At 42.7% G+C, this 23,350-nt stretch overlaps 2 protein-coding genes across 3 annotated transcripts in view; one reads left to right on the top strand and one right to left on the bottom strand.

Moving 5' to 3' along the window:
* The window catches only part of LUZP1 (leucine zipper protein 1), an 83,229-nt gene that overhangs the window by 55,157 nt on the left and 4,722 nt on the right, over window positions 1–23,350 (top strand). The window contains exons 2-3 of one of the 2 annotated variants that reach the window (XM_032300746.1): window positions 4,427–4,532; window positions 18,606–21,790. In XM_032300746.1, coding sequence (XP_032156637.1) covers window positions 18,725–21,790 — 3,066 coding nt within the window. In that variant the 5' untranslated portion in view covers window positions 4,427–4,532; window positions 18,606–18,724. The remainder of the gene's footprint in view (window positions 1–4,426; window positions 4,533–18,605; window positions 21,791–23,350) is intronic. The other variant, XM_032300747.1, reaches the window with a different exon arrangement.
* KDM1A (lysine demethylase 1A) overlaps window positions 14,197–23,350 on the bottom strand; it is an 83,447-nt gene continuing 74,293 nt past the window's right edge. The window contains exon 21 of the mRNA XM_032300753.1: window positions 14,197–15,524. Coding sequence (XP_032156644.1) covers window positions 15,486–15,524 — 39 coding nt within the window. The 3' untranslated portion in view covers window positions 14,197–15,485. The remainder of the gene's footprint in view (window positions 15,525–23,350) is intronic.

The raw sequence follows: 23,350 nt of genomic DNA, 5'->3' as shown, positions 1-23,350 counted from the left end.
CTCCCGAGTAGCTGTGACCACAGGCGTGTGCCACCATACCCGGCTACTTTTTTTGTATTTTTAGTAGAGATGGGGTTTCACCATGTTGACCAGGATGATCTCGGTCTCTTGACCTCGTGATCTGCCCACCTCGGCCTCCCAAAGTGCTGAGATTAACAGGCGTGAGCCACTGCACCCGGCCAATATTTGTTATTTATTATTTTGTTTGAGGTGGAGTCTTGCTCTGTCGCCCAGGCTGGAATACAGTGGTGCAATCTTGGCTTACTGCAGCCCCTGCCTCCAGGTTGCAGCTATTCTCCTGCCTCAGCCTCCTGGGTAGCTGGGATTGCAGGTGCGTGCCACCATGCCCTAGAGAAGGCATTTCTCCATGTTGGCCAGACTGGTCTTGAACTCCTGATCTCAGGTAATCCGCTCGCCTCAGTCTTCGAAAGTGCTGGGATTATAGGCGTGAGCCACCACACCCGGCCAACCTGGACAATTTTTAAATTTGTAAAGTCAAAAAAATTTAACGTATGTATATTTTTGAGACAGAGTCTCACTTTGTCCAGGTTGGAGTGTAGTAGCGTGGTCACAGCTCACTGCAGCCTCGATCTAGAGCAAGTGATCCTCCCACTTTAGCCACCCAAGTAGCTGGGACTGTAGGCATACACCACCACACCTGGCTAATTTCTAAATTTTTTGTTGAAAAAAGGTCTCACTATGTTGCCCAGGTTGGTCTCAATCTTCTGAGCTCAAGTGATACTCCCATCTCAGTCTCCCAAAGTGCTAGGATTGTAGGCATAAGCCACTGGACCTGGCCTGGTTTTATTTTTGGAGAGACGGGGTCTTGCTATGTTTCCCAGGCTGGTCTCAAACTCCTGGGCTCAAGTGATGCTCCTGCCTCAGCTTCCCAGAATGTTGTTACAAGTAAAATTTCAATGCTGCAAAAGAAATAGCACTTGATAAATCCTCTCAGCAAGGCAGTTTACTTTTAGGGAAGGGTGTGGCGTACGGATGGTGCAATGGTGGCTGAACGCTTGGACAAGCGGTAAGAGGTACTTATGCCTGACGAGGGTTGACTCTACTGCTGTGGTGTTCCCCTATTGACTAGGTTTAGACGGTACAACTTAGACTAATCCTGATTGGCTATTTAAAAAAGAGCAGGGGTCTGAGCTGGAGTGGCAGGGTGGGTGTTTTGGTGGGAAGGACAGGTTACGGGCAGGTCAGAGCAGGTAACCAGGGTGACCCAGGTCAAAGAAAGTAGCTGGAGCAGGTCACCGGGATGAGTCAGGATGGAGCTGGGGGACCAGAGGAACAAATGTGAACTACTGATTAGAACCAGAGGAGAAGGTTGTTTCCTGGAATTACAAGGAAGTTAAACTTTAAAATGGAGAATTAGAGAGCTGAACATACTGACATACTGATTCTTTGAAGAAAAACTTGGAGTTCACTATAACAGTTGGGATTGCAGGCTTGAGTCACTGTGCTTGGCCTTGGCCAACTTTCTCTAAGCAGGTGAATAACAATTTTAGATGTGGTTTTGTTGCTAAATTTCACAAACATGGTCAAGGAAGCCTAGTCTCAATTACAGATTACTGGTTAGAAAAGGAAACAGCAGGGCTGGGCACGGTGGCTCATGCCTGTGATCCCAGCACTTTGGGAGGCTGAGGTGGGTGGATTACTTGAGGTCAGGAGTTTGAGACCAGCCTGGCCAACATGGTGAAACCCTTTCTCTACTAAAAATACAAAAATTAGCTGGATGTGGTGGCATGCGCCAGTAATCCCAGCTACTCGGGAGGCTGAGGCAGAATTGCTTGAACCTGGGAGGTTGAGGTTGCAGTGAACCAAGATTGTGCCACTACACTCCAGCCTGGGCAACATAACGAGACTTTGTCTCCAAAAAAAAAAAAAAAACCCAAAGAAAAGGAAGTAGCAGAGCCGGCTCTTTGAGTGCCAGCTTTCAAACAGATACATTAATCCTAAGCTAGTTTTATCAATTTATTAATAAGCACTCCCAAAGTGCACACAAATTCTTAAGTCCTTTCTAATTCTAAGCTTGTTTATACCCTTGTTTGGTAAGGTTTCTTTGGCAAGATGAAAAAGAACCTGATGCATAGAGATGGGATTGCTGGATTCTAGTTTTGTTTGTCTGTTACTAGCTTCCTAAAAAGATCTCACAAGTCCCTTAGTTTGTTTGCTTATCTGTCATAGGAGATAAGAGTATTTATCTTCTCTTCCTAAAGTTTATGTAGATTTAAAAAGTTATTCTGGGAGATTTGGAAGCACTTTCAGATGAAAGACATTATAGCAGTCCTCTGTCATAGGTACTGAAATATGTATTACGGATGCAATTTAAGAATGAATGGCAAGACTTAAAAAATTATTTGAAAAGTTTGAATAATTTGTATAACATGAGATACTCGAATGAATCAAATGATATGCCTCTACTTCTGTATTTTCAGACCTGTTTATAGTTTCTTCAAGGACAGACGGAGATAGTATGGTTCAAGATGTCATTAATAGTGTTATTGGAAAGGACAGTAGTATATCATTGTTAAATATGGTTTAGTCTGGCTTTTTTGTTTGATTGGTGAAACTGAGACCCAGAAAGTATAAAAGACTTATCTGAGGTCCAACAATATGTTAGTGGTAGAACTAGAGCCCGACACCTGAGTTTCTCACTCTCCATCCAAGTTTCTCTACACTTAGAAGGCATGTTGTCTTACTCTCAGTTTCCCGCTTTAGTCAGAAAAGATCACTGGCTCTGGATTCTCTTCTTTCTTTCTTGTTGGTAAGTGGGGTAGGCAGGACGGGAGTGAGAAAAACGCAGGTCTTAAAGAAGTTGACATGTCTTCTGGAGCTTGTGTTTTTTTCCTCCACTTTTTATTTTTTTATTTTTTTCGTCCAACAAAATTTTTCTTCCACTTTATTATCTAGAGTGTTCTGAACTCCAACATGAAGTGACTTCAGTGTGAGAAGCAACTCAGTGATGGCATTCAGGGCAGCTGCCTTTACCACCTAGGTTAGCTTATGCAGAGCAAGCTGCTGCCACTTCGTTAGCCCCCATACCCCTGATTGGTCCTTACCCTATTTTACCATCAGCTTATTTACTATGTTGGCTTTTTGGTGAAGAGACTGCACAGGGCAGAAAAACCGTTAAAATCTCTCCTGGCTTTTTCCCTGAACAAACCTGAATGCTACTTATAGGGGGGAAAATAAAATTACTTTCCCCTTGCTTCCCATATAATTTAGGATCACTAGAAAACTCTGTGATCCCAAGTTATTTGTTTTTCTCTGATACCAATTTTTCTGGTAACAGAGTTATCCTTGTGTGTACTTTAGTAAAGGGTCTGAGGGTGGTTTTTCTAGAGACTGAATGACCCAGAGTTGTTTCAGTCTGAATCATTTCTATTGTTCTACTTCCATGTTTCACTGACTCTTTCCTTTGTCATCTCCATTCTGTCTTTAAGTCCATCCAGTGAATTAAAAAATTTCAGATACTGTATTTCTGTTCAAAAATTTCCAATAAAAGTTTTTTTTCAGCCTCCCTTCGGAGATTTACTGTTTTTCCTCTTCATTTTGAGCATATTTTCTTTTACCTCATTGAGCTTAGTTATAATAGCTATGTTAATATCTTTGTCTAAGAATTTCAGCATATGGATCATGTTGGAGTTGCCCTCTGCTGATGGTCTTTTCCTTTGCAAATGGGTTTAATTTTTCTAGTTTTTTTTTTTTTTTTTTTGAGACAGGGTCTCACTGTCGCCCAGACTGGAGTGCAGTCGTACAAACATGGCTCACTGCAGGGCTCAAGTGATCCTCCTACCTTAGCCTCCCAGATAGCTGCAACCACAGGCATGCACCACCACACCTGGCTCACTTAAAAATTTTTTTTTGTAGAGACAGTGTCTCACTGTGTTGCCCAGACTGGTCTCAAAAACACTTTGGGTTCAGTTGATCCTCCTGTCTTTGCCTCCCAAAGTGCTGGGATTACAGGCATGAGCCACCATGCCCAGCTAATTTTTTGTATTTTTAGTAGAGACGGGGTTTCACCATGTTGACCAGGATGGTCTTGATCTCTTGACCTTGTGATCCACCCCCCTCGGCCTCCCAAAGTGCTGGGATTACAGGCTTCAGCCACCGCGCCCGGCCGAGGAATGTTTAGATGTTTTAATTTAAGCAAAGACAGTGGCTTCTACCCTAGGGACCATATCATTTTATAGGAAAGGGGAAGTTTCCATAGCCAGATTCTTTCTTGACTTCCCTGAGAGAGACCTAGCCAGCTTAGCCAGCTTCCTTTAGTGTTAGGATCTAGATACAGATCTTACTTTGGGCCATTGCTGACAGTGAATTCCATGTGAAAGTCTTTGGGATAGCCTTCTGGGTCACCTCAGTCTTGGTATGATTCATGCATTACCTATCTCTTCTATTCTGTTTATATTCTATTCAGGTCAAGAGACAACTGCCTTTGAAAGACAGTGAGTGACCATTTCCAAATCAGAAAGCATAGGGAGAGCTGCCGGAAGTATTGACGAAAAGCTTGTATTACCTAAATGGTAAGTATGCTGTACTGCGAAACCTGGGCATACCAATAGAATTGGGTGGTTTCTGAAGCCACTGTAATTTTGCCACTATTGGAAGTGGAGAGGAAAGTCAGCATTTGTGATGGCCTATTATGAACCAAATACTATGCTGAGTACTTTACATGTTTTCTCCTTTAACCAACCAACCTGATGAGGGTGAAAAATCCTTGCTTGAAGTCAGCAACCTTAAGAAGTAGGCCTGCCACCCTTAAGAAGTAGCTACCATTTATTGAATATTTACTCTGTGTCAGGCACAGTCCCGTTGGACATCTTATCTCTCTACCAACTTTATGAGGTAAGTACTGTTGTCATCACCACAAGGAAACAAGTTTAAAGAGATTAAATAATTCTTCCAAGTTCACACAAGTAGTAGAACTAGGTTTAAAACCTGTGTTATTTTCTTTAATTTTTTTTCTGAGACTGGAGGGCAGTGGCATGATCATGGCTCACTGCAGCCTGGACTTCCTGGGCTCAGGTGATCCTCCCACCTCAGCCTCCCGAGTAACTAGGACTACAGGTACATACCACCATGCCCAGCTAATTTTTTGTATTTTTTTTTTTTTTTTTTAAGAGACAGGGTCTCTATTGCCCAGGCTGGTCTCGAACTGCTGGGCTAAAGCAATCTCCTGCCTTCATCTCCCAGAGTGCTGGGATTACAGGCGTGAGCCACTGCCCTGGTGGTTTCCCAAAGTGCTGGGATTACAGGTGTGAGCCACCACCCTTGGTATTGTCATTACACTGTAATGTATCCCTTGTGATAAAGTTACTTTTTGGTTGAGGCTGTGACTGGTTTAACCTTGGAAAAGCAAAGCATAATACAAAACCTTTTGATCAGCAACTAGCTTCTTTTCCTAGCCATTTATGGATTTTATGTGCCAATATTTTATTGGTTAGTGTTAGCTAAAGCAGAGGAGAGCACTAATGAAATAGAAGAGAGAGAAGTGAGAACTTGAGTGGTGAGTGACCAAGACACCCAGTGGTCTTGGTTGCTACTGATAGCTGGATGATAGTTAGAGAAAGCTTCCCTAGGAAAGTAGAGCAATAGGGTAACTCAGAATGAGTGGGAAATGGGTTCTGATCATAGCAGTGACTGGGCATAGGAAAGGAATCTTAACAAAGCCTCTTGCTCTCATTTCAACCCTTCTTAGGAAATAGCTGTAGTTAGGCATAATACAGAACTCTTCTTGAAGGAGTGGGAAAATATCAAGGCAAACTCTTGCCCTGTTAATTGGTTCAGGATTCTTGTTCTATTCCTTTCCCTGGAGCATTTCATTTACCTCAGAGAACTGGGTCGTAAAATTAATTTCTTGTTGGGTGAGTGGCAGCCAGTATTTGGTCTCTTTTAATGGAAACACCAATGGTGTTTTAATATATTTGGTGAAATTTTGGGGAAAACAACCATTTTATTCATAAAATTTATTACACTTTTTTTTTTTTTTGAGACAGTCTCACTCAGTCACCCAGGCTAGAGTGCAGTGGCACGATCTTGGTTTACTGCCACTGCAACCTCCATCTACTGGGTTCGAGCGATTCTGCTGTCTTAGCCTCTTGAGTAGCTGGGATTATAGGTGTGTGCCACCATGCCCGGCTAATTTTTGTATTTTTAGTAGAGAGAGAGTTTTGCCATGTTGGCCAGGCTGGTCTTGAACTCCTGACCTCAGGTGATCTGCCTACCTTGGCCTCCCAAAGTGCTGGGATTACAGGTGTGAGCCACTGGCCTCAGCCTATATATACCTATTATAAATAAAATATTTTGCTATATACTGGAGCTAATGTTCTGATGACAAAAATTGACCACTTACTACATGCCTTAGTTATTGGAACTAAGTATTAAACAAACTAAGCATTAAACAAAACAGAAAAAGTCCTTGCTCTCAAGGATTGTATTCTAATGGGTAGAAACAGATAAAAATGAATAATAAACAGGTACATAGATAGATAACATCCCACTAATGGTGCATGCTAAGAAGACAAAAAAAACAGGGTAAGGTGATAGTGATGGGAAGCTGAGGGATTGCTCCTTATCTATTGCAATCAAGGGAGACCTCTGATGAGGTGATATTTTAAGCTAAGATCTAAAAGAAGTGAGAAGATCGACCAGGGAGTTATCTGGGGGAAAAGCATCCTAGGCAGAGGGAACAGCAGGTATAAAATCCTTGAGGTATGAGTGTAGCTGGTCATGTATAAGGACCCATAGGGAGGCCATGTGGTTGGAGTGGAGTAGTAGGGAAGGAACAGCAGATGAGTGAGGGTTGTATATAGAAATATTGTATATGAGTGAGAGTTTAATATAGAAATACTAGACCTAGAGCACGTAGGGCCATACAGCCATGTGGCATCTTTGGAGTGCATTTTATTCTAAGTGAGGTGCACCAGAGAGCTTATAGCAGAGGAGTGACTTGATCTGACTGATTCTTCAACAGATTACTCTGGGTGCTGTGGGAGAACAGACTGTGGAGGGTGGGGAAGGATGGCCAATGATGGGAGCAGGGAGAGCAGTTAGGAAGCTTTTTCAGTAATCAGTAGTCCAGGGTAGGGATGAAGGTGGGTTGGACCTGGATGGTAGTGGTGCCTAAGAAAGCAATGGATTCTAGACATATTTTGAAGGTTGTCAAATTCTAATTCTCACCATAGACATGTTTGATTTTTTTTTTCCCCTGCCCCTGATTTTTTATTTTTTACTTTTTTTGGTTTTGTTTTTTGAGACAGGGTCTCACTCTGTCACCCAGGCTGGAGTATAGTGGTGTTATATCAGCTCATGGTAGCCTCGACCTCCCAGGCTCAGTTGATCCTCCCACCTTAGCCTCCTGAGAAGAAGTTGGGATTACAGGCGCATGCCACCACACCCAGCTAATTTTTGTATTTTTTGTAGAGACACAGTTTCGCTGTGTTACCGAGGCTGGTCTCGAGCTCCTGGGCTCAAGCTGTCTGCCTGCCTTGGCCTCCCAAAGTGCTTGGATTATAGGAATGAGCCACCATGCCCAGCTAAGATGTTTGATTTATTTGGAGTTAGCCTCTGGGTCACGTGGGTGTGAGGATGTCATTGGAAACTTGACAGCGATCTCTGGTAAAAATTTTGAAATAGATTGATCAAAGAATGAGAACAACAGTGACCCCTAGAAGCAAGCTTGCGTTCACTAAGAATAAATCATGCTAGCTGTTAACAATTCTTTTTTTCTTTAAACCTTGCCATGATTTTATATAAACTATCTGTACAAGTTTAATATAGAAATATTTGAGAATAGACATAAGCAAAAACAGAAAAAAAGCACACCATCCAGGATAATTACCATATAGCAGTTTGATATCTAACTGAGCATTTCATTTTTGGAAAGATTCCTAGGTTGCCGGAAGATTGGAATATGCTATAAAGGTAATGTGTCTGAAGTGGTAAAATTAGGTATTTAGTGTTTTCTCATGTGATCCCAAGACAAAAGAAAATTTGACCTGATTTGGAGCTTGTTGAATAAATTGCACTCTGGAATTGTAGTACCAATTAATGGACCAGTGTTTATAGGAGCTGTTTTTAGTGACATTCTGCAGGGCTGTTTTTGGTTATATTGTTTTAGAACATCAGTTTTGGATGAAGATGTAGAAAAGGCATGCCTATGAGACTTAAATAGTGAATGTTTGCAGGCTAGACAGTGTAGAGAATATTTAGTCAAGGGATTGAAACTAAGGAGTTGAAATTAAAAAAAAAAAAAAAATTTAAGCTGAAACTTACATGACACTTAATATGGACCAGGTACTAGTCTAAGCAATTCTTGCATTAACTCATTGACACATACCATAACCATACAGGTATGGAAGCATAGAGAAGTCAAATGACTTATCCAGGGTCACACAGCTAGTAAGTAGTAAAGTCATCGTTTGAACTTAGGCTGCCTGGCTTCAGAGTTTGTAAACTTTATCATTGTATTGTATTGCCTGCATATTTCAGTTATTAAAAATGAGATTTAATGGTTTATTTGAAAGCAAAATCAGTGTGAACCTACAAACTGGTACTGTGGCTGCCAGATTAGTTCATGCAATTTTGGACTTCATTATTAGAACTGGGCAGACCAGGTCATCTTTTATCCATCCCACCCTTTTACCCCATTGCTACTGTCCTGGTTCAGGCCCTTATCCCATCTCTTACCTTGACTATTACAATAGCACCCTAGTTTATCCTGCTAGAATGGTCTTTCAAAAACCGCAGTTCTGGTTGTTACTCCCTTACTTAATCCCTTTGCCCAATACGGTTTGCAAATGTTCTTCCCATATCCACTTGCAGGCATATCATGTGTGTTTTGGAGAACCTATACAGTGGCATTATTTTTATTTCTTCTCTTTTAAAATCTGAATTTATTGGCTATATTGAAGAGATTGTATATAAAAGTAGGGCATAGCCCCTCTTAGCCATAGTCCTTCTAGGCCTTTTAATCATTTAAATCATTGGCCTCATCTCTTTGGCACTTGTTTGCAGCCTTTGGCATAAAGGCTAAGCATCTTTCCTAGAATGTAGGGCCCAGATCTGAAAATAGTCCCCTTTATCTAAATTTCGCTAGTATAGAATACAATGAAACTATTAACATTAATTTGTTTATAAAATGTTTATAAGGTTCCTACCTTACACTTGTTACTGTATTCAGTGACCAGGACTGAAAAATGAAGATAACACAGTCCCTGTTCTCAGAGCCCAGTAGAGGATAACAAATATTTTAAGTATCATGGGTATAGCGAGAGAAGCATCTACAAACTTTAGGTTGGTGCATTTCTGTTGTGGGGAAGGATGGTTTGAAAAGGCCTCAACGAACAGATGCGTTAAAAGATGTTTGCCATTGGGCCAGGTGTGGTGGCTCACACCTGTAATTCCAGCACTTTGGGAGGCCGAGGTGGGCAGATCACTTGAGATCTGGAGTTCAAGACCAACCTTGGCAACATAGTGAAACCCCGTCTATACTAAAAAAAAAAAAAAAAAAAAATAGAAAAATTAGCCGGGTGTGGTGGCACAGACTTGTAATCTCAGCTACTCTGGAGGCTGAGGCAGGAGAGTTGCCTGAATCTGGAAAGTGTAGGTTGCATTGAGCTGAGATTGTGCCACTGCTCTCCAGCCTGGACCATGGAGCCAGATTCCATCTCAAAAAAAAAAAAAAAAAAAGATGTTTACCATTGGAATGGCATGGTGGGGGGACTTGGAAGGAAGATAAGGAAATGTTCCTTGAACAGTACACCCTCAGCACGTGCTGTGAGATTTCAAAGCCCTCAAACCTTACCAGTTAATTACTCTACTCTTCCCCTTGTGTCTCTGATACCAGCCATGCTGAATTAAATTCCCTGAATGCAGCATTATTTTGTTAGCTTGCTCACTCCTTTCCTCCTTCTCTCCCTCACTCTTTCCCTCTCTTCCTCCCTCCCTCCTTCCCAATAAACAACTATTTTATACTCTTTATGTACCAGGCGCTGTTTAAGGGGCGGGGGATACAGCAGTAAAAAATTACAAAAAACTATGCTTCTGACCTTGTGCATCCTACTTTCTGTTAAGAAGAATCAGACGGTAAGTAAATTTACAAGTAATTAGGTGGTTAAATGTGCCAAGAAGAAAAATAAGTAGGTTCCTTAGAGCTGTCCAAAGATGGAGTGAGTTGCCTTGGGAGGAAGTGACTGTCATTCCTGTCATCAGAAGTGTTTGAACAGGAGATGAGTGACTACTTTTCTAGATAACGTCTGCATTGAGTGGGAGGCTGGATTAGATGATCTCTGAATCCTTTCCAACATGAAGAATCTCTATATGCTAGCTGGACTCCTAACTCTGAGTTTGCATATCCAAAGTACATGATTTGTGATTCTGGGAAAAATAATGTAAGCCCTGAAATTAAATAGAAACTCTCAAGAATTGATGGTGACGCTTAGACAGCCTAAGGTCTTAAAATAGGTAACTGCACATGGCTAGGAGGAAGCTGCTTGAAAATAGCTCTTGCCTGGGGCCAGTGGTTCACGTTTGTAATCCTAGTATTTTGGGAGGCTCAAAGGCCAAAGTGGGAGGATGGCTTGAGTCCAGGAGTTTGGGACTAGCCTGGGCAGCATAGAGACCCCCTCTCTACAAAAAAACCCCCCAAAAAACAGAAAAAAACAGAAAAATTAGCCAGCTATAGTGGCATGTGCCTCTAGTTCCAGCTGCTTGGGAGGCTGGGAGGTTGAAGCTGCAGTGAATTGTGATTGCTGCACTGCATGACAGCCTGGTAGACCCTGTCTCAAAATAATAATAATAGTAATAAATTTTAAAAACACTCTCATCCTTTAGATCAGAGATTGACAAATTCTGGCAGACAGGCCCACTGTCTTTTGCTTTTTAAATTTTTAATAATTTATTTAAATAGAGACAGAATCTCGGCAGTATTGCTCAGACTGGCCTTGAACTCCTGGCCTCAAGCAATCCTCCCTGCTTATCCTCCCAAAGAGCTGGGATTAAGACATTAGCTACCATGCCCTGCCCACTGCTTGTTTTTGTAAATCAAGTTTAATTGAAATATAGCCGTGTTCATTCACTTGTATACAGTATGTATGTGGTTGCTTCGTCACTACGTTGCCAGAGTTGAGTAGCTGGAATAGAAACCTTAGATCCTTTAAAGCCTAAAATATTTCCTCTCAAGCTAAGTTTGCATACTTATGTGTATACTATCAAACTTTAAAAAACAGTTTGCGGACCCCTCTTTAAATGACTATCGGGAACAGGAAGTGAATCATGGCAGCTGTGTTGGAAGAAGGGGCAGGGCAGGCCTGATTATGTTCTATTTCAGACCTTCCTGATCTGCCAGGACAGGAAGAAGAGCCATCCTCCAAAATGCTGGATAGGGCCACTTGGAACTGGGCTCAGGAGCTTTGATAGAAAGAGCCCTGAATGAGAGACAGTTGGCACTGTATCTTGCTAGTGTGACTTAGAACTGAGTTAGGTACTAATGTAGGGGAAGGTGGCATGAAAAAGTGAGACTGTCTTTCCCTTTTTAAAAACCTTCCTATGATTTTTCCAAGGTTTAATATAAACAATTTCCATCCCAGACCCCACCCTCAGGCACATTTAATCACTTCTTCTGAGCTTCCTGTGCATATGTATGATGGTACAATGTGCTAAGGAAAAAAGAAAGCAGGATAGAGGACAGGACGTAAAAGGGTGGGTGCTATATTATGTAAGGTGGTCAGGGAAGGCTTCTTTATCATTGTTCTTTAATTGGTTATATCTGTATGATTCCTTAAAGGCAAGGATAAGGTTTTCTAATTATCTTGGCAAAATGCTGGGTGCATCATAGATGTTCCATAAATGTCTGTTAAATAAATAAATTTTGTCTGGATAAACATACTTAACAGAGAGTAAGGGAGGCAGTAGGAGGAGAGGCGTCTACTTTGCTTTTTGATGATCCGGGAGTAGCAAAGCATTTCCTACTCTGGCTATGCTTCGGGCTGAAAGGTCAGAGATAAGTGATCTCCTAACCCCATTTTCAGAATATTTCCTTGTTTACCCTGGGGAGAAGGGATGATCTTAGTGAATCACTATTTTTAGGAGAGGATTCTGTCTGATGAAACTTACCTTAGGTATGCATAGGACTTTACGAAGTGCTTTTGCTAACTTTATTGCATAGTGTTGCTGTAAGGTAGTTGAGTTGATATTCTTTTATTTTTTCAGAGGAACTAAAGCAACATAGAGAAAATCAGTGACTTGGCCAAACAGTATAGTATTCTTAAAAGAATATGAACTTTGGAATCAGACCTGGATTCACTCTGACTAATCTTGCTAGCTGTGTACTTTGGGAAAGTCCCTACCCCATAAGGTTATTGTGAAAGCTGAATAGAATAATAGTAGTAGTTACTGTTTGTTGTGACTTATGTGCAAGGTATTCTGCTAAGCATTTTACATGCCCAGGGATTACCATACTATCTTTGTATGGACATCGAGGGAAGACCTCAGTGGAGTAATGTAAGAACGTGTAAGGTAAGAACATGTAAAGTAAATGGTAGATCTGGGATTCCTGCAGAGAGCATGCGTCCTATTTGTGGTTGTACTTAATTGTTCCCTTACACCCTTTTGTCATTGTTAGTTTGTTTATAGAGTAGTGCTCAGAAATCCTCATTTTGTAAAAATGCTTACAAGGTTATAGGGAGGTGATTTTGCACAATGAGAAGAATCCTAAATATAGAGTCAGGAGACTGAAGTCCTTGGCTTTGCTAAACTGCTGGAGAAAAGCACAGTATCTACTTCTGTGTCTGTTTCATTGTTTCTAAAATAAGGGAATCCAATAACTAGAGCTGGACATCTTATGAGTGTTGTGTTTTTTGGTATCTATGTCCTGTTTGCGTGCATAGACCTGCAAGAAAGGGCTTCCCAGCAGGTCGGGGGAAAGTATTGCGGTTGAGACATTGTGGAAGTGGCACAGGGCTAGGATGAGATCATTCAGAGCATTACCACAGGGCCTGAGATTCTGCGCTGTCCGGTCACTCTTGCCATCTGTTTTCTCCTTTGTAATCCATGATTAGGTCATGGACATTTTTGTTATTTTCTGTTAATGGTCATTGCCAAAGGTATTTTTGATAATTAGGAGGCTCACTCATCAGTCAAATTCATTGAATTTTTAGCATTCACTTTGTGCTAGGCTCCCTACTGGGTACTGAGAATACAGTGGTGACACAAGTTGGAGAGACGAATTGAGTAAATAAAACTTCATAGATTCTGTGATGGGAACCATGTAGCAGACTGTGAAAGCAAAAAAGAGAGGCCCTGATCTGAATTGGATTTGAAGAAGGCGCTCCAGAATCTTCCAGAAGCATGCCTTGTCTAAAATGGGATCTGAAGAAATGAGAAGGAATCAAACTAGTGAAGGCCCAGAGGGAAGAGGGGGTGTGAGAATGTAGATGAAGAGGCTGGTGGGGCCAGATCTTGAAGGACTTTGGATGCCATCAGGGGAATTTGGACTTTATCCTAACAGTAGCCGTGAGCTTTAGAGGGTTTTAAGTAGTGGTGTGTAATACCTGCTTTCTCTGTCTGTATGTTTCCAGTAAGTATTTGCTACATATTTACTGGGTTTAGCTTTTTCTTTTTCTTTTTTTTTTGTTTTTGAGACGGAGTTTCACTCTTGTTACCCAGGCTGGAGTGCAATGGCGCGATCTTGGCTCACCGCAACCTCCGACTCCTAGGTTCAAGCAATTCTCCTGCCTCAGCCTCCTGAGTAGCTGGGAGTACAGGCACGCGCCACCATGCCCAGCTAATTTTTGTATTTTTAGTAGAGACAGGGTTTCACCATGTTGATCAGGATGGTCTTGATCTCTTGACCTCGTGATTCACCTGCCTCGGCCTCCCAAAGTGCCGGGTTTGTAGGCGTGAGCCACCGCGCCCTGCTGGGTTTAGCTTTTTCATTGCCTGTGTGTACTGGTTGATTGATATCATTCAGAGTCTTGAATAGAACATATAAAACTGGGACTAAAAGCCAAATAAATAAAACAGTGTTTTAATTCCAAGACTCTACTACTTCAGAATTATGATAATTTATAGACGGGGCTATACGGTTTAACGTTTCCTTCTTTTGAAAAAGGGATTGTGAAAACTATATAGTATAAGCTAGTATAAATAAGATGTGTGGAGAGAATGCTACAGTTTGAGGATAAGCTGTGTTTTCTTTAACAGCTTTATTGAGATATGCTTTATATATCATGAAGTTCATCTCTTTAAAGTATACAATTTAATGGTTTAAGCCTATTTATGAGGATATGCTGTTTTAAAATACTTTACAGATGCATCATGTATCATTTGTCTTCTGATGACTGTGATGGCAACTTCAGATCCCCTGTATCTATCTACTGGTTTAAAATTGGTTTATGGTCTGTACTTAGTTAAGTCCCCCCAAACCAACCTTGTGTATAAATTGACAAGATTTAAACTGTACCACTGGGCAGAAGGTCAAAGGCAAGAGTTTTTAAAAGGGAAAAGCTTTCTTAAAACATAAACATAGGAGGTTTTTTCCCTCTCCGTTTTTGAGAATGAGGAAGCAGGTAGTCTGGGGAAAGGAGAAGGGTGACCAAAAGAGGCAAAGATGAGAGGACAGACAAAGATGTACCCAGAGAAGCAGAGTGATGGACAGGGAACAATAATCGGGGTGGACAGGATCTGAATGTCCCAGGTAGGAAGGGGGAGGCGTTGGTCTTTTCAACACCTTCAAGCGTTGGTGTTTTTTAGGAGCTGAGCATGGGCTCCATCTGGTGGCTCTAGGCTTATAGTGCAGCCAGTAGAAGAACTCAGACTTGGAGAGAATTGGCATTTGGTATCTTCTCCAGGCCCAATTTCAGTTGTTTTCCTTTTGCCCTAAGCTTTCTCATAGGATCATTGTTGGAGTCATTTCTTCACTCTTATCCTTGAATTTTGAATGTAATCTTATTGGATGACATCATCTAATACCCCACTGTTGCTGTCATTTATTGATGCCCTGAGTCATTGCTCCTAACAACTTCAGATTCTGTCTTAATGTCACTCTTTCCAGCATTATTCCTGTTAATTTGTGGTGCTTACATGCCAGTGACCCTGCAACACCTTTACCTCTCAATTATTACTCTCTCCTAACAATCCTTGTTTTATACTTCTCCCTACTCCCCTGCAGGATTCCTATGATTAATACCTTAATTTTTGACATTATCAATAACTACAGTGCCTCCATAATTTCAGTTTTTGAAGTCCCTCTCTGATTTCTGTCTTCTATATTTGAGGCTTAATTTCCTCTGGTACCTGGTACCCTTACTCTAACAATCCTCCAAGCCTCCCTGGAACCTTTAGTTCATTAGTTTCTATTATGTTTTCACTATTCTTCTCCTTCTTTACTGAGTGAATTTGAACTCCCTCACACACACCCTTTGCTCCCCTATCCTGTTTATTTGTTATGCAGTGCTTCGACCTGGCTCAGTCCAGTGCTAGCTTCTCTGTTCCTTCATCTGTTCAGCCGAACAAGGCTGGAGAAAAAGAGAGAACTTTGTTGATAGGTCTCACTTTAAGTTATTACCAGGAATTTCAAATGGGCCCTTACACAGCTAATACACATCTCATATACATGTCCCAGATGGAACTCTTCTCACACTGCTCCATCTGTGGTCATCTCCATTTGAATTGATAATGCCAGACCTCTACAAATTCAGCCCAGCCACCTTAGAGTCTGCCTTAATTCCTGTCTGTCTGTCTGTCTGTCTGTCTATCTATTAATTTATTTAGAGACAGGGTCTTGCTCTGTCACCCTGGCTGGAGTACAGTGGCACAGTCATAGCTCACTACAGCCTTAAACTCCTGGGCTCAAGCAGCCTTCTTGCCTCAGCCTCCCAAGTAGCTGGGAATACAGGTATGTGCCACTGCACCTGGCTAATTTTTTTGTTAACCTTTTTTTTAAATAGAGATAGGATCTTACTGTGTTGTGCCCAGGCTAGTCTTAAACTCCACCTTAGCTTCCCAAAGTGCTGGGATTATAGATATGAACCATTACACTTGGCTTCTTAGTTCCTTTCTTTGTCTCGTGCTTCACATATAGTCTAAGAGCAAATCCTTTGGTTGTACCTTCCTATAGCCAGAATTCTGACCATTTCTCACTGTCTCGGTCACATGCTCTTAGAATGCATGTATTGCCGCTATCCTGGTCTAGGCCATAACTGTATTTTGCCTGGATTACTACAATAGTCTCCTATAATAGTCTCCTATTTGGTCTTCCTAATCTCACCCTTATCCCCTGTAGTCCATTCTGCTTGCTACCTACTTAAAAGTTTCTGCTGAGAAGTGGTTCGGTTGTTATAAATTGTTTTTGTGGTTGGAATGTTTTTGTTTCCTCCAAAGTTCCTGTTGAAACTTAACCCCTAGTGCAATAGCATTAAGAGGTAGGACCTTTAAGGAGGTAATATTAGGGATCAGCACCTTTAAAAAAGGGCCTGAGGGCACGAGTTCAACCTTTTTTGTTCTGTTCCTTCTTCCCTGTGAGGAAACAGCATTCTAGGTATTGGAAGCAGAGACTGGGCCCTCAGCAGACACTAAACCTGCTGGTGCATTGATCTTGTATTTCCTGGACTCCGGAACTGTGAGGAAATAGATTTATGGGTTTTTGTTTGTTTGTTTTTTGGAGACAGAGTCTTGCTCTTTCAGCCAGGCTGGAGTGCAGTGCTGTGATCTCAGCTCACTGCAACTCTGTCGTCTCTCCCCGCCCCCCCATTTCAAGCAATTCTTCAGTTTCCTGAGTAGACTGATGGCCATTTTATGTTAGTTTCTCAATGAGAACAGATTGGCTCTAGACCACTCAGGTGGTATAAATTTGAATTCTGAATTCAAGTGAGAGCAGGTCTAAGATTATAAATTCTCTAGGGATAATCCTCCTTTAACTCCTAATGGATCCCAGGTCCTGTTATCTCCCTGTATCAGGGAGGTGACTTTTTTCATTAGTTATCCTGAAGCTGTAGTTCTCCAGTAGTCCTTGCTTTAGACTGGGGACTGGAGTCTCATTTTCAGCTTACCATCTCTGTTGGGTCCAAACTCTTGTCTCTCATACCTGCGTGAGTGTTAGAACCAAAACTCCTTGGTTCTGGAGACTGGAAAAACACTAATATGGATAGCTCAGTTGTAGTTTAAATTTAAGATTCTTTTTCATTTAGTTGTCTTTTTCCTGTAGTTTTAGCTGGAATGTCACTTACTTTCTGTGTGATCAACTATACATTTTAGGTGATGGTTACATTTTATTCAGTATTTTTAGATGTTTATAGTATTAGAGGTTTTCCAGGTTATCTGGTTTGCCATACTGGTAAAAATGGAAGTCTCTTGTCTGCTTTTTAATTTTGTAGGACTTATTATTCATGAAAGTTATTTAAAATACATTTATTAATACATTCTCCTATTTTTAAAAATGAGAAATTTACATACAAAGCTAAACCTTCCCCTTTCTCTCTTTCCTTGGGGTACTATTATATGTTTGGTCTATAGTCCCAGTGAAATGGCTTGAAACAAACCCGTCTCCATATCAGCCTGAATATCTGGGGCATTTCTTTTACAGTGCCAGAGGATACATTTTGTAGAAGCTGGCTGTTGGCTGGGTTGGGCCAACTCATACCTGATTTCCACTTATGAATATATTTTTGGGAGAAGAGATATTGAAAACAGGTGTGGGGAGGTTGCTTTAATATATTGTGAAGCTCACCATTTATAGCAAGGCACGTGGGTTAATTTGTATCACTTTTAAGTCACAGTAGCTCATGAGAGAGAATATATTTTTTTAAATAATAATCTTAGGATGGTTTATTGCTTTGTTACCAGGATCTTTCCACATACTGTCTCAGAACAACACTGAGAAATATGGTAGACATCATTATGCCCATTTTCCTACTAAGTAAAACTGAGGCTCAGTTTACATTGTTAATGACTCTCCTGAGATTATGCAGGTGGCAGATGGTAATGATGTTATTATACCCTACCATGAGACTTGAGGCCTTCTAGCTGTCTGTCTGTCTATCTATCTATCTATTTATTTATTTATTTTTAGGATGGAGTCTCGCTCTGTTGCCCAGGCTGGAATGCAGTGGCACAATCTCGGCTCACAGCAGCTACTGCCTCGTGGGTTCAGGTGATTCTCCTGCCCCAGTCTCCTGAGTAGCTGGGATTACAGGCATGCACCGCCATGCCCAGCTAATTTTTGTATGTTTAGTAGAGATGGGGTTTCACCATGCTGAACAGGCTGGTCTCGAGCTCCTGACCTCATGATCTACGTCGGCCTCCCAAAGTGCTGGGATTGCAGGCGTGAGCCACCACGCCCAGCCAAGGCATTCTTATATGTCTTTTTGCCATGTTGCCACTGGTGATATTCTTTATTAGGGCAAAACTAGGTATCAACTCATTATCGGCTCTATAGAATCAGTCTTTTCTTGCAGGTTTATTCAAGTCATTCATTCAGCAGGTTTGAGCCTCTGCTGTGTTCCAGGCACCAGAAACAGATAGGAGCTCTTTTCTATAACTGGGAGGAAAGTGCAGGTTTGACATTTGCTGATTGATGTTCTCTCCACTTTCCTCTGTAGAGTGATGATGCTCTCCAGCTGCCAAAGAAGATTGTGGTTGCCAAGAGAAAGGTAACCATTTCTCATCCCCTTGAGTGGAATTGGATGCCTCTAGGAGCGCACACTGGCTGGCAGTAGACATGGCCGAATTTACAAGCTACAAGGAGACGGCCTCCAGCCGCCACTTGCGGTTTAAGCTACAGAGTCTAAGCCGCCGCCTTGATGAGTTGGAGGAAGCCACAAAAAACCTCCAGAAAGCAGAGGATGAACTCCTGGATCTCCAGGACAAGGTGATTCAGGCGGAAGGTAGCAACTCAAGCATGTTGGCGGAGATTGAAGTGCTGCGCCAGCGGGTGCTGAGAATTGAAGGCAAAGATGAGGAAATTAAGAGAGCAGAGGATCTATGTCGTCTGATGAAGGAGAAACTTGAAGAGGAGGAAAACCTCACCCGGGAGCTGAAATCTGAGATTGAGCGGCTTCAGAAACGAATGGCTGAATTAGAGAAGCTAGAAGAGGCCTTCAGCAGGAGTAAGAATGACTGTACCCAGCTGTGTCTGAGTCTGAATGAGGAGAGAAATTTGACCAAGAAAATCTCCTCTGAGCTAGAAATGCTCAGAGTCAAAGTGAAGGAACTAGAATCTTCTGAGGACCGCTTGGATAAAACTGAGCAGAGTTTAGCATCGGAGTTAGAAAAGCTGAAATCGTTAACTCTGAGCTTTGTAAGTGAGAGAAAATACTTGAATGAAAAGGATAGAGAAAATGAGAAATTGATAAAAGAACTCACTCAAAAACTAGAGCAGAACAAAAAAATGAACCGAGAATATACAAGGAATGCTTCTAATCTGGAAAGAAATGACCTACGGATTGAGGATGGCATCTCTTCCACGTTGCCGTCCAAAGAGTCAAGAAGGAAGGGGGCTCTGGACTATCTAAAGCAGGTGGAGTATGAAACAAGAAACAAATCAGAAAATGAAAAGAACCGAAACCAGGAAGACAACAAAGTCAAAGACCTTAACCAAGAGATTGAGAAACTGAAGACGCAAATCAAACACTTTGAATCATTGGAAGAAGAGCTTAAGAAAATGAAGGCCAAAAATAATGACCTTCAGGATAATTACCTAAGTGAACAAAATAAAAACAAGTTATTAGCCAGCCAACTGGAGGAGATAAAGCTACAAATCAAGAAACAAAAAGAGTTAGAAAATGGGGAGGTAGAAGGCGAAGATGCTTTCCTGTCCAGCAAGGGCAGACATGAGAGGACTAAGTTTAGAGGCCATGGAAGTGAAGCTCCTGTGTCCAAGCACACAGCACGGGAACTGTCTCCTCAGCATAAGCGGGAACGACTCCGGAACAGGGAGTTTGCTAACAATGAGAACTCTCCTCTGAGCAACAGGCAGGTTTCTTCTCCCAGTTTCACCAACAGGAGGGCAGCAAAAGCTGCTCACCTGGGGGCAAGTACAGACAGTGGGACTCAGGAGACAAAGAGAACTGAAGACCGATTTGCACCCGGATCCTCCCAGAGCGAAGGGAAGAAGTCTAGGGAGCAGCCCTCGGTGCTTAGTCGCTACCCCCCAGCTGCTCAGGAGCACAGTAAAGTGTGGAAGGGGACTCCCAAGCCGGGCACCGAGAGTGGACTGAAGGGAAAAGTAGAGAAGACAACACGAACATTTAATGACACCACCCATGGATCAGTTCCCAGTGATGCACTGGGTAGAGCTGACAAGGCTTCTGACACCTCCTCTGAGACTGTGTTTGGCAAGAGGGGACATGTTCCTGGCAATGGAAGTCAAGTAACTCAGGCTGCAAACTCTGGATGTTCTAATAAGACCATTGGAGCTCTGGCCTCATCTCGAAGATCCTCCTCAGAAGGGCTCTCTAAAGGCAGAAAGGCTGCCAATGGCCTTGAGGCCGATACCAGTTCCCCAAATTCCAAGGCTCCTGTTTTATCAAAGTATCCTTATAGCTCTAGAAGCCAAGAGAACATCCTTCAGGGATTTTCAACCTCACATAAAGAAGGAGTTGATCAACCTGTAGCTGTTGTGATGGAAGATAGCAGTCAACATGAAGCCTTGAGGTGTCGAGTTATCAAATCCAGTGGCAGAGAGAAGCAGGACTCAGATGATGACTTGGACATAGCGTCTCTTGTTACTGCCAAGTTGGTAAATACCACCATCACTCCAGAGCCAGAGTCCAGACTACAGCCTAACTCTAGAGAAAAGGCCAAATCCCGAGGAGTACCTAGAACATCCCTATTTGAGAATGATAAGGATGCTGGAATAGAGAATGAATCTGTGAAATCTGTCAGAGCCTCCTCCAATGCCATGGAGCTCCCAGATACCAATGGTGCTGGGGTAAAAAGCCAGAGGCCCTTTAGCCCCAGAGAGGCCTTGCGGTCTAGAGCTGTCATCAAGCCTGTTATCATTGATAAGGATGTGAAAAAAATCATGGGAGGATCTGGAACAGAGACTACGTTGGAGAAACAGAAACTCATCTCCAAACCAGGGCCAAACAAAGTGACAAGCAGCATTACTATCTATCCCTCTGACAGCGGCAGCCCCAGAGCTGCTCCCGGTGAGGCCCCAAGGGAGAGGCACACATCTACCAGCAATATCCAGGTGGTGCCGCCGGAGCTTACATCAGTTAGCAACCACATCAGCTCTCCTTTTGAGCTCTCCATCCACAAACATGACATCACCCTGCAGCTTGCAGAAGCTGAGAGAACGGCAAATGGGCCCCTGAAGAACAGGCCAGAAACAGTGGTCTCTCGGAGCAGCATTATCATCAAGCCATCGGACCCTGTGGAGAGGAATAGCCATGCACCTCCAGCGGAGACAATCAGGTGGAAAAGCCATAGTGCCCCTTCAGAAGTGGGCTCCTCAGATGCCAGACATGTTACTGTGCGGAATGCCTGGAAGAGTAGGCGAGACTTGAAATCTTTAGAAGACCCCCTAACTCGAATAGGTAAAAACATGGAATCTACTAATGCCTACACCCAGCGGTCTTCCACAGACTTCTCAGAACTTGAACAGCCCAGGGCCTACCTTTTTGAGCAGGGCACTCGAAGGGTAGGACTAAGTTCAGGGGATGCCACCGAGCCCTCCTCCAGAAGGACCCAAAGTAGCCTCTCTGTGTCTGAAGTGCTTACCCGTCGGAATCGGGTAGGAGACACTGTCACTGTTGTAGCCTGGAACCACTCAGCAGGCATGGTGAGTTCCATTTCTTTACCTCTCTGCCCTCTCTCTTTTCCTTTCTCTCTCCCTTTCCTTCTTTGCCTTTTTCTTTTTGTCCTCTGCTCTGGCCTGTGACTCAGGAACTTAAGAACTTTGGGACTGGAAAACACTGATTAGAACTGGTTTCCTTAGAGAACTGTTGAAAAATCAGATGGGTTTGAGCTTTCTCCTAAAGACGGTTTTTGGCAGCATGGCTTTCCAAAATCCCTTTTTACAATTTGTCTTCTTCATTTTGCTCTCATATATATAATATATATAAAGGTGACACATCAAGGAAATATGTCTTCTCTTCCCTTGGTTTGCCAGAACAGCTAAAGGAGCTCCCCAGAGGGCCTCAGCAGCATGAAAGCACAAGGAGCAGCTGTGGCTGGTGCGGAGCTCTGGGCAACAGTAGAAGGCCTGTACCCTTTCTGTAGGGAACAGTGAGGGGAGCCAGGTCAGCAAGTTTTCGGTCGCCTCAGTTAGCAGATCTTCACAGGCTGCTGGCCTCTCAGGGATGAGGGGAGCTGGGGCTTACACTGGCCCTATTTTGTAAGCTTATATCCAATTCCAAGTGACACTTTCTTTTGCCCCCCAGACAGCTGTCTGTCTCATATCAACGGTCTGAGTGCAGGGCTGGTTCAGTATGGCTCATTACAGCTTTGATAAATCCAGAACCACCTGCCTTATGTGAGTGAGGGTCAGAGTGTCAGAACAGCATCTGGAGAAGCCCTTGGGAGTGCCTTTTCAATGTGAAACCTGTTATGATGAAAAATGTCTTAAGGCCTAGACACAGTGCTCCCTTCTTTAAAAAAGCAGATGACTCTGTTGGCTTGAAAAGCCCTGTGAGTCTTTACAGGGCACTTAACACTGGACAAAAGTACTTCACTACTCACTATCTCATTCAGCCCCTTGAATATCTGCCTTCTCATATTTCAGATATAGAAGCTAAGGGCCACGGACACAAAGTATCTTACCCAAGGTCACCCAGTTGAGTTACTGGAAGAGCTAAGACTTGAATCCAAGATTCCTGTCTCTAAATCCGATGCTCTTTCTACCCTGCTAACCTTTCTTACTCATACTTGTGTTATTGTTTGATCTGCATTTACTTGGAGGAACCAAGTAGAACATTAAAAAGGTAGAATTCTGGCCGGGTACAGTGGCTCACGCCTGTAATCCCAACACTTTGGGAGGCCAAGGTGTATAGAGGTCAGAAGTTCGAGACCAGCCTGGGCACCATAGTGAAACCCCATCTCTACTAAAAATACAAAATTAGTCGGGTGAGGTGGCACATACCTGTAATCCCAGCTACTTGGGAAGCTGAGGCAGGGCAGGAAAATCGCTTGAACCCGGGAGGCAGAGGTTGTGGGAGCCGAGATTGTGCCATTGCACTCCAGTGTGAGCGATAGAGCAAGACTCCATCTCAAAAAAAAAATTAGCCTGGCATGGTGGCGCATGCCTGTAATCCTAGCTACTCCAGAGGCTGAAGCAAGAGAATCTCTTGAATGCAAGAGGTGGAGGTTTCACTGACCTGACATCGTGCCACTGCACTACAGC

Source organism: Sapajus apella, unplaced genomic scaffold, assembly GCF_009761245.1.
Source record: "Sapajus apella isolate SASKATOON/1434 unplaced genomic scaffold, GSC_monkey_1.0 scaffold43, whole genome shotgun sequence".
Classification (NCBI taxonomy): Eukaryota; Metazoa; Chordata; class Mammalia; order Primates; family Cebidae; genus Sapajus; species Sapajus apella.
The sequence above is the reverse complement of the archived record's forward strand: the minus strand, read 5'-3'. Positions and strand labels throughout refer to the sequence as shown.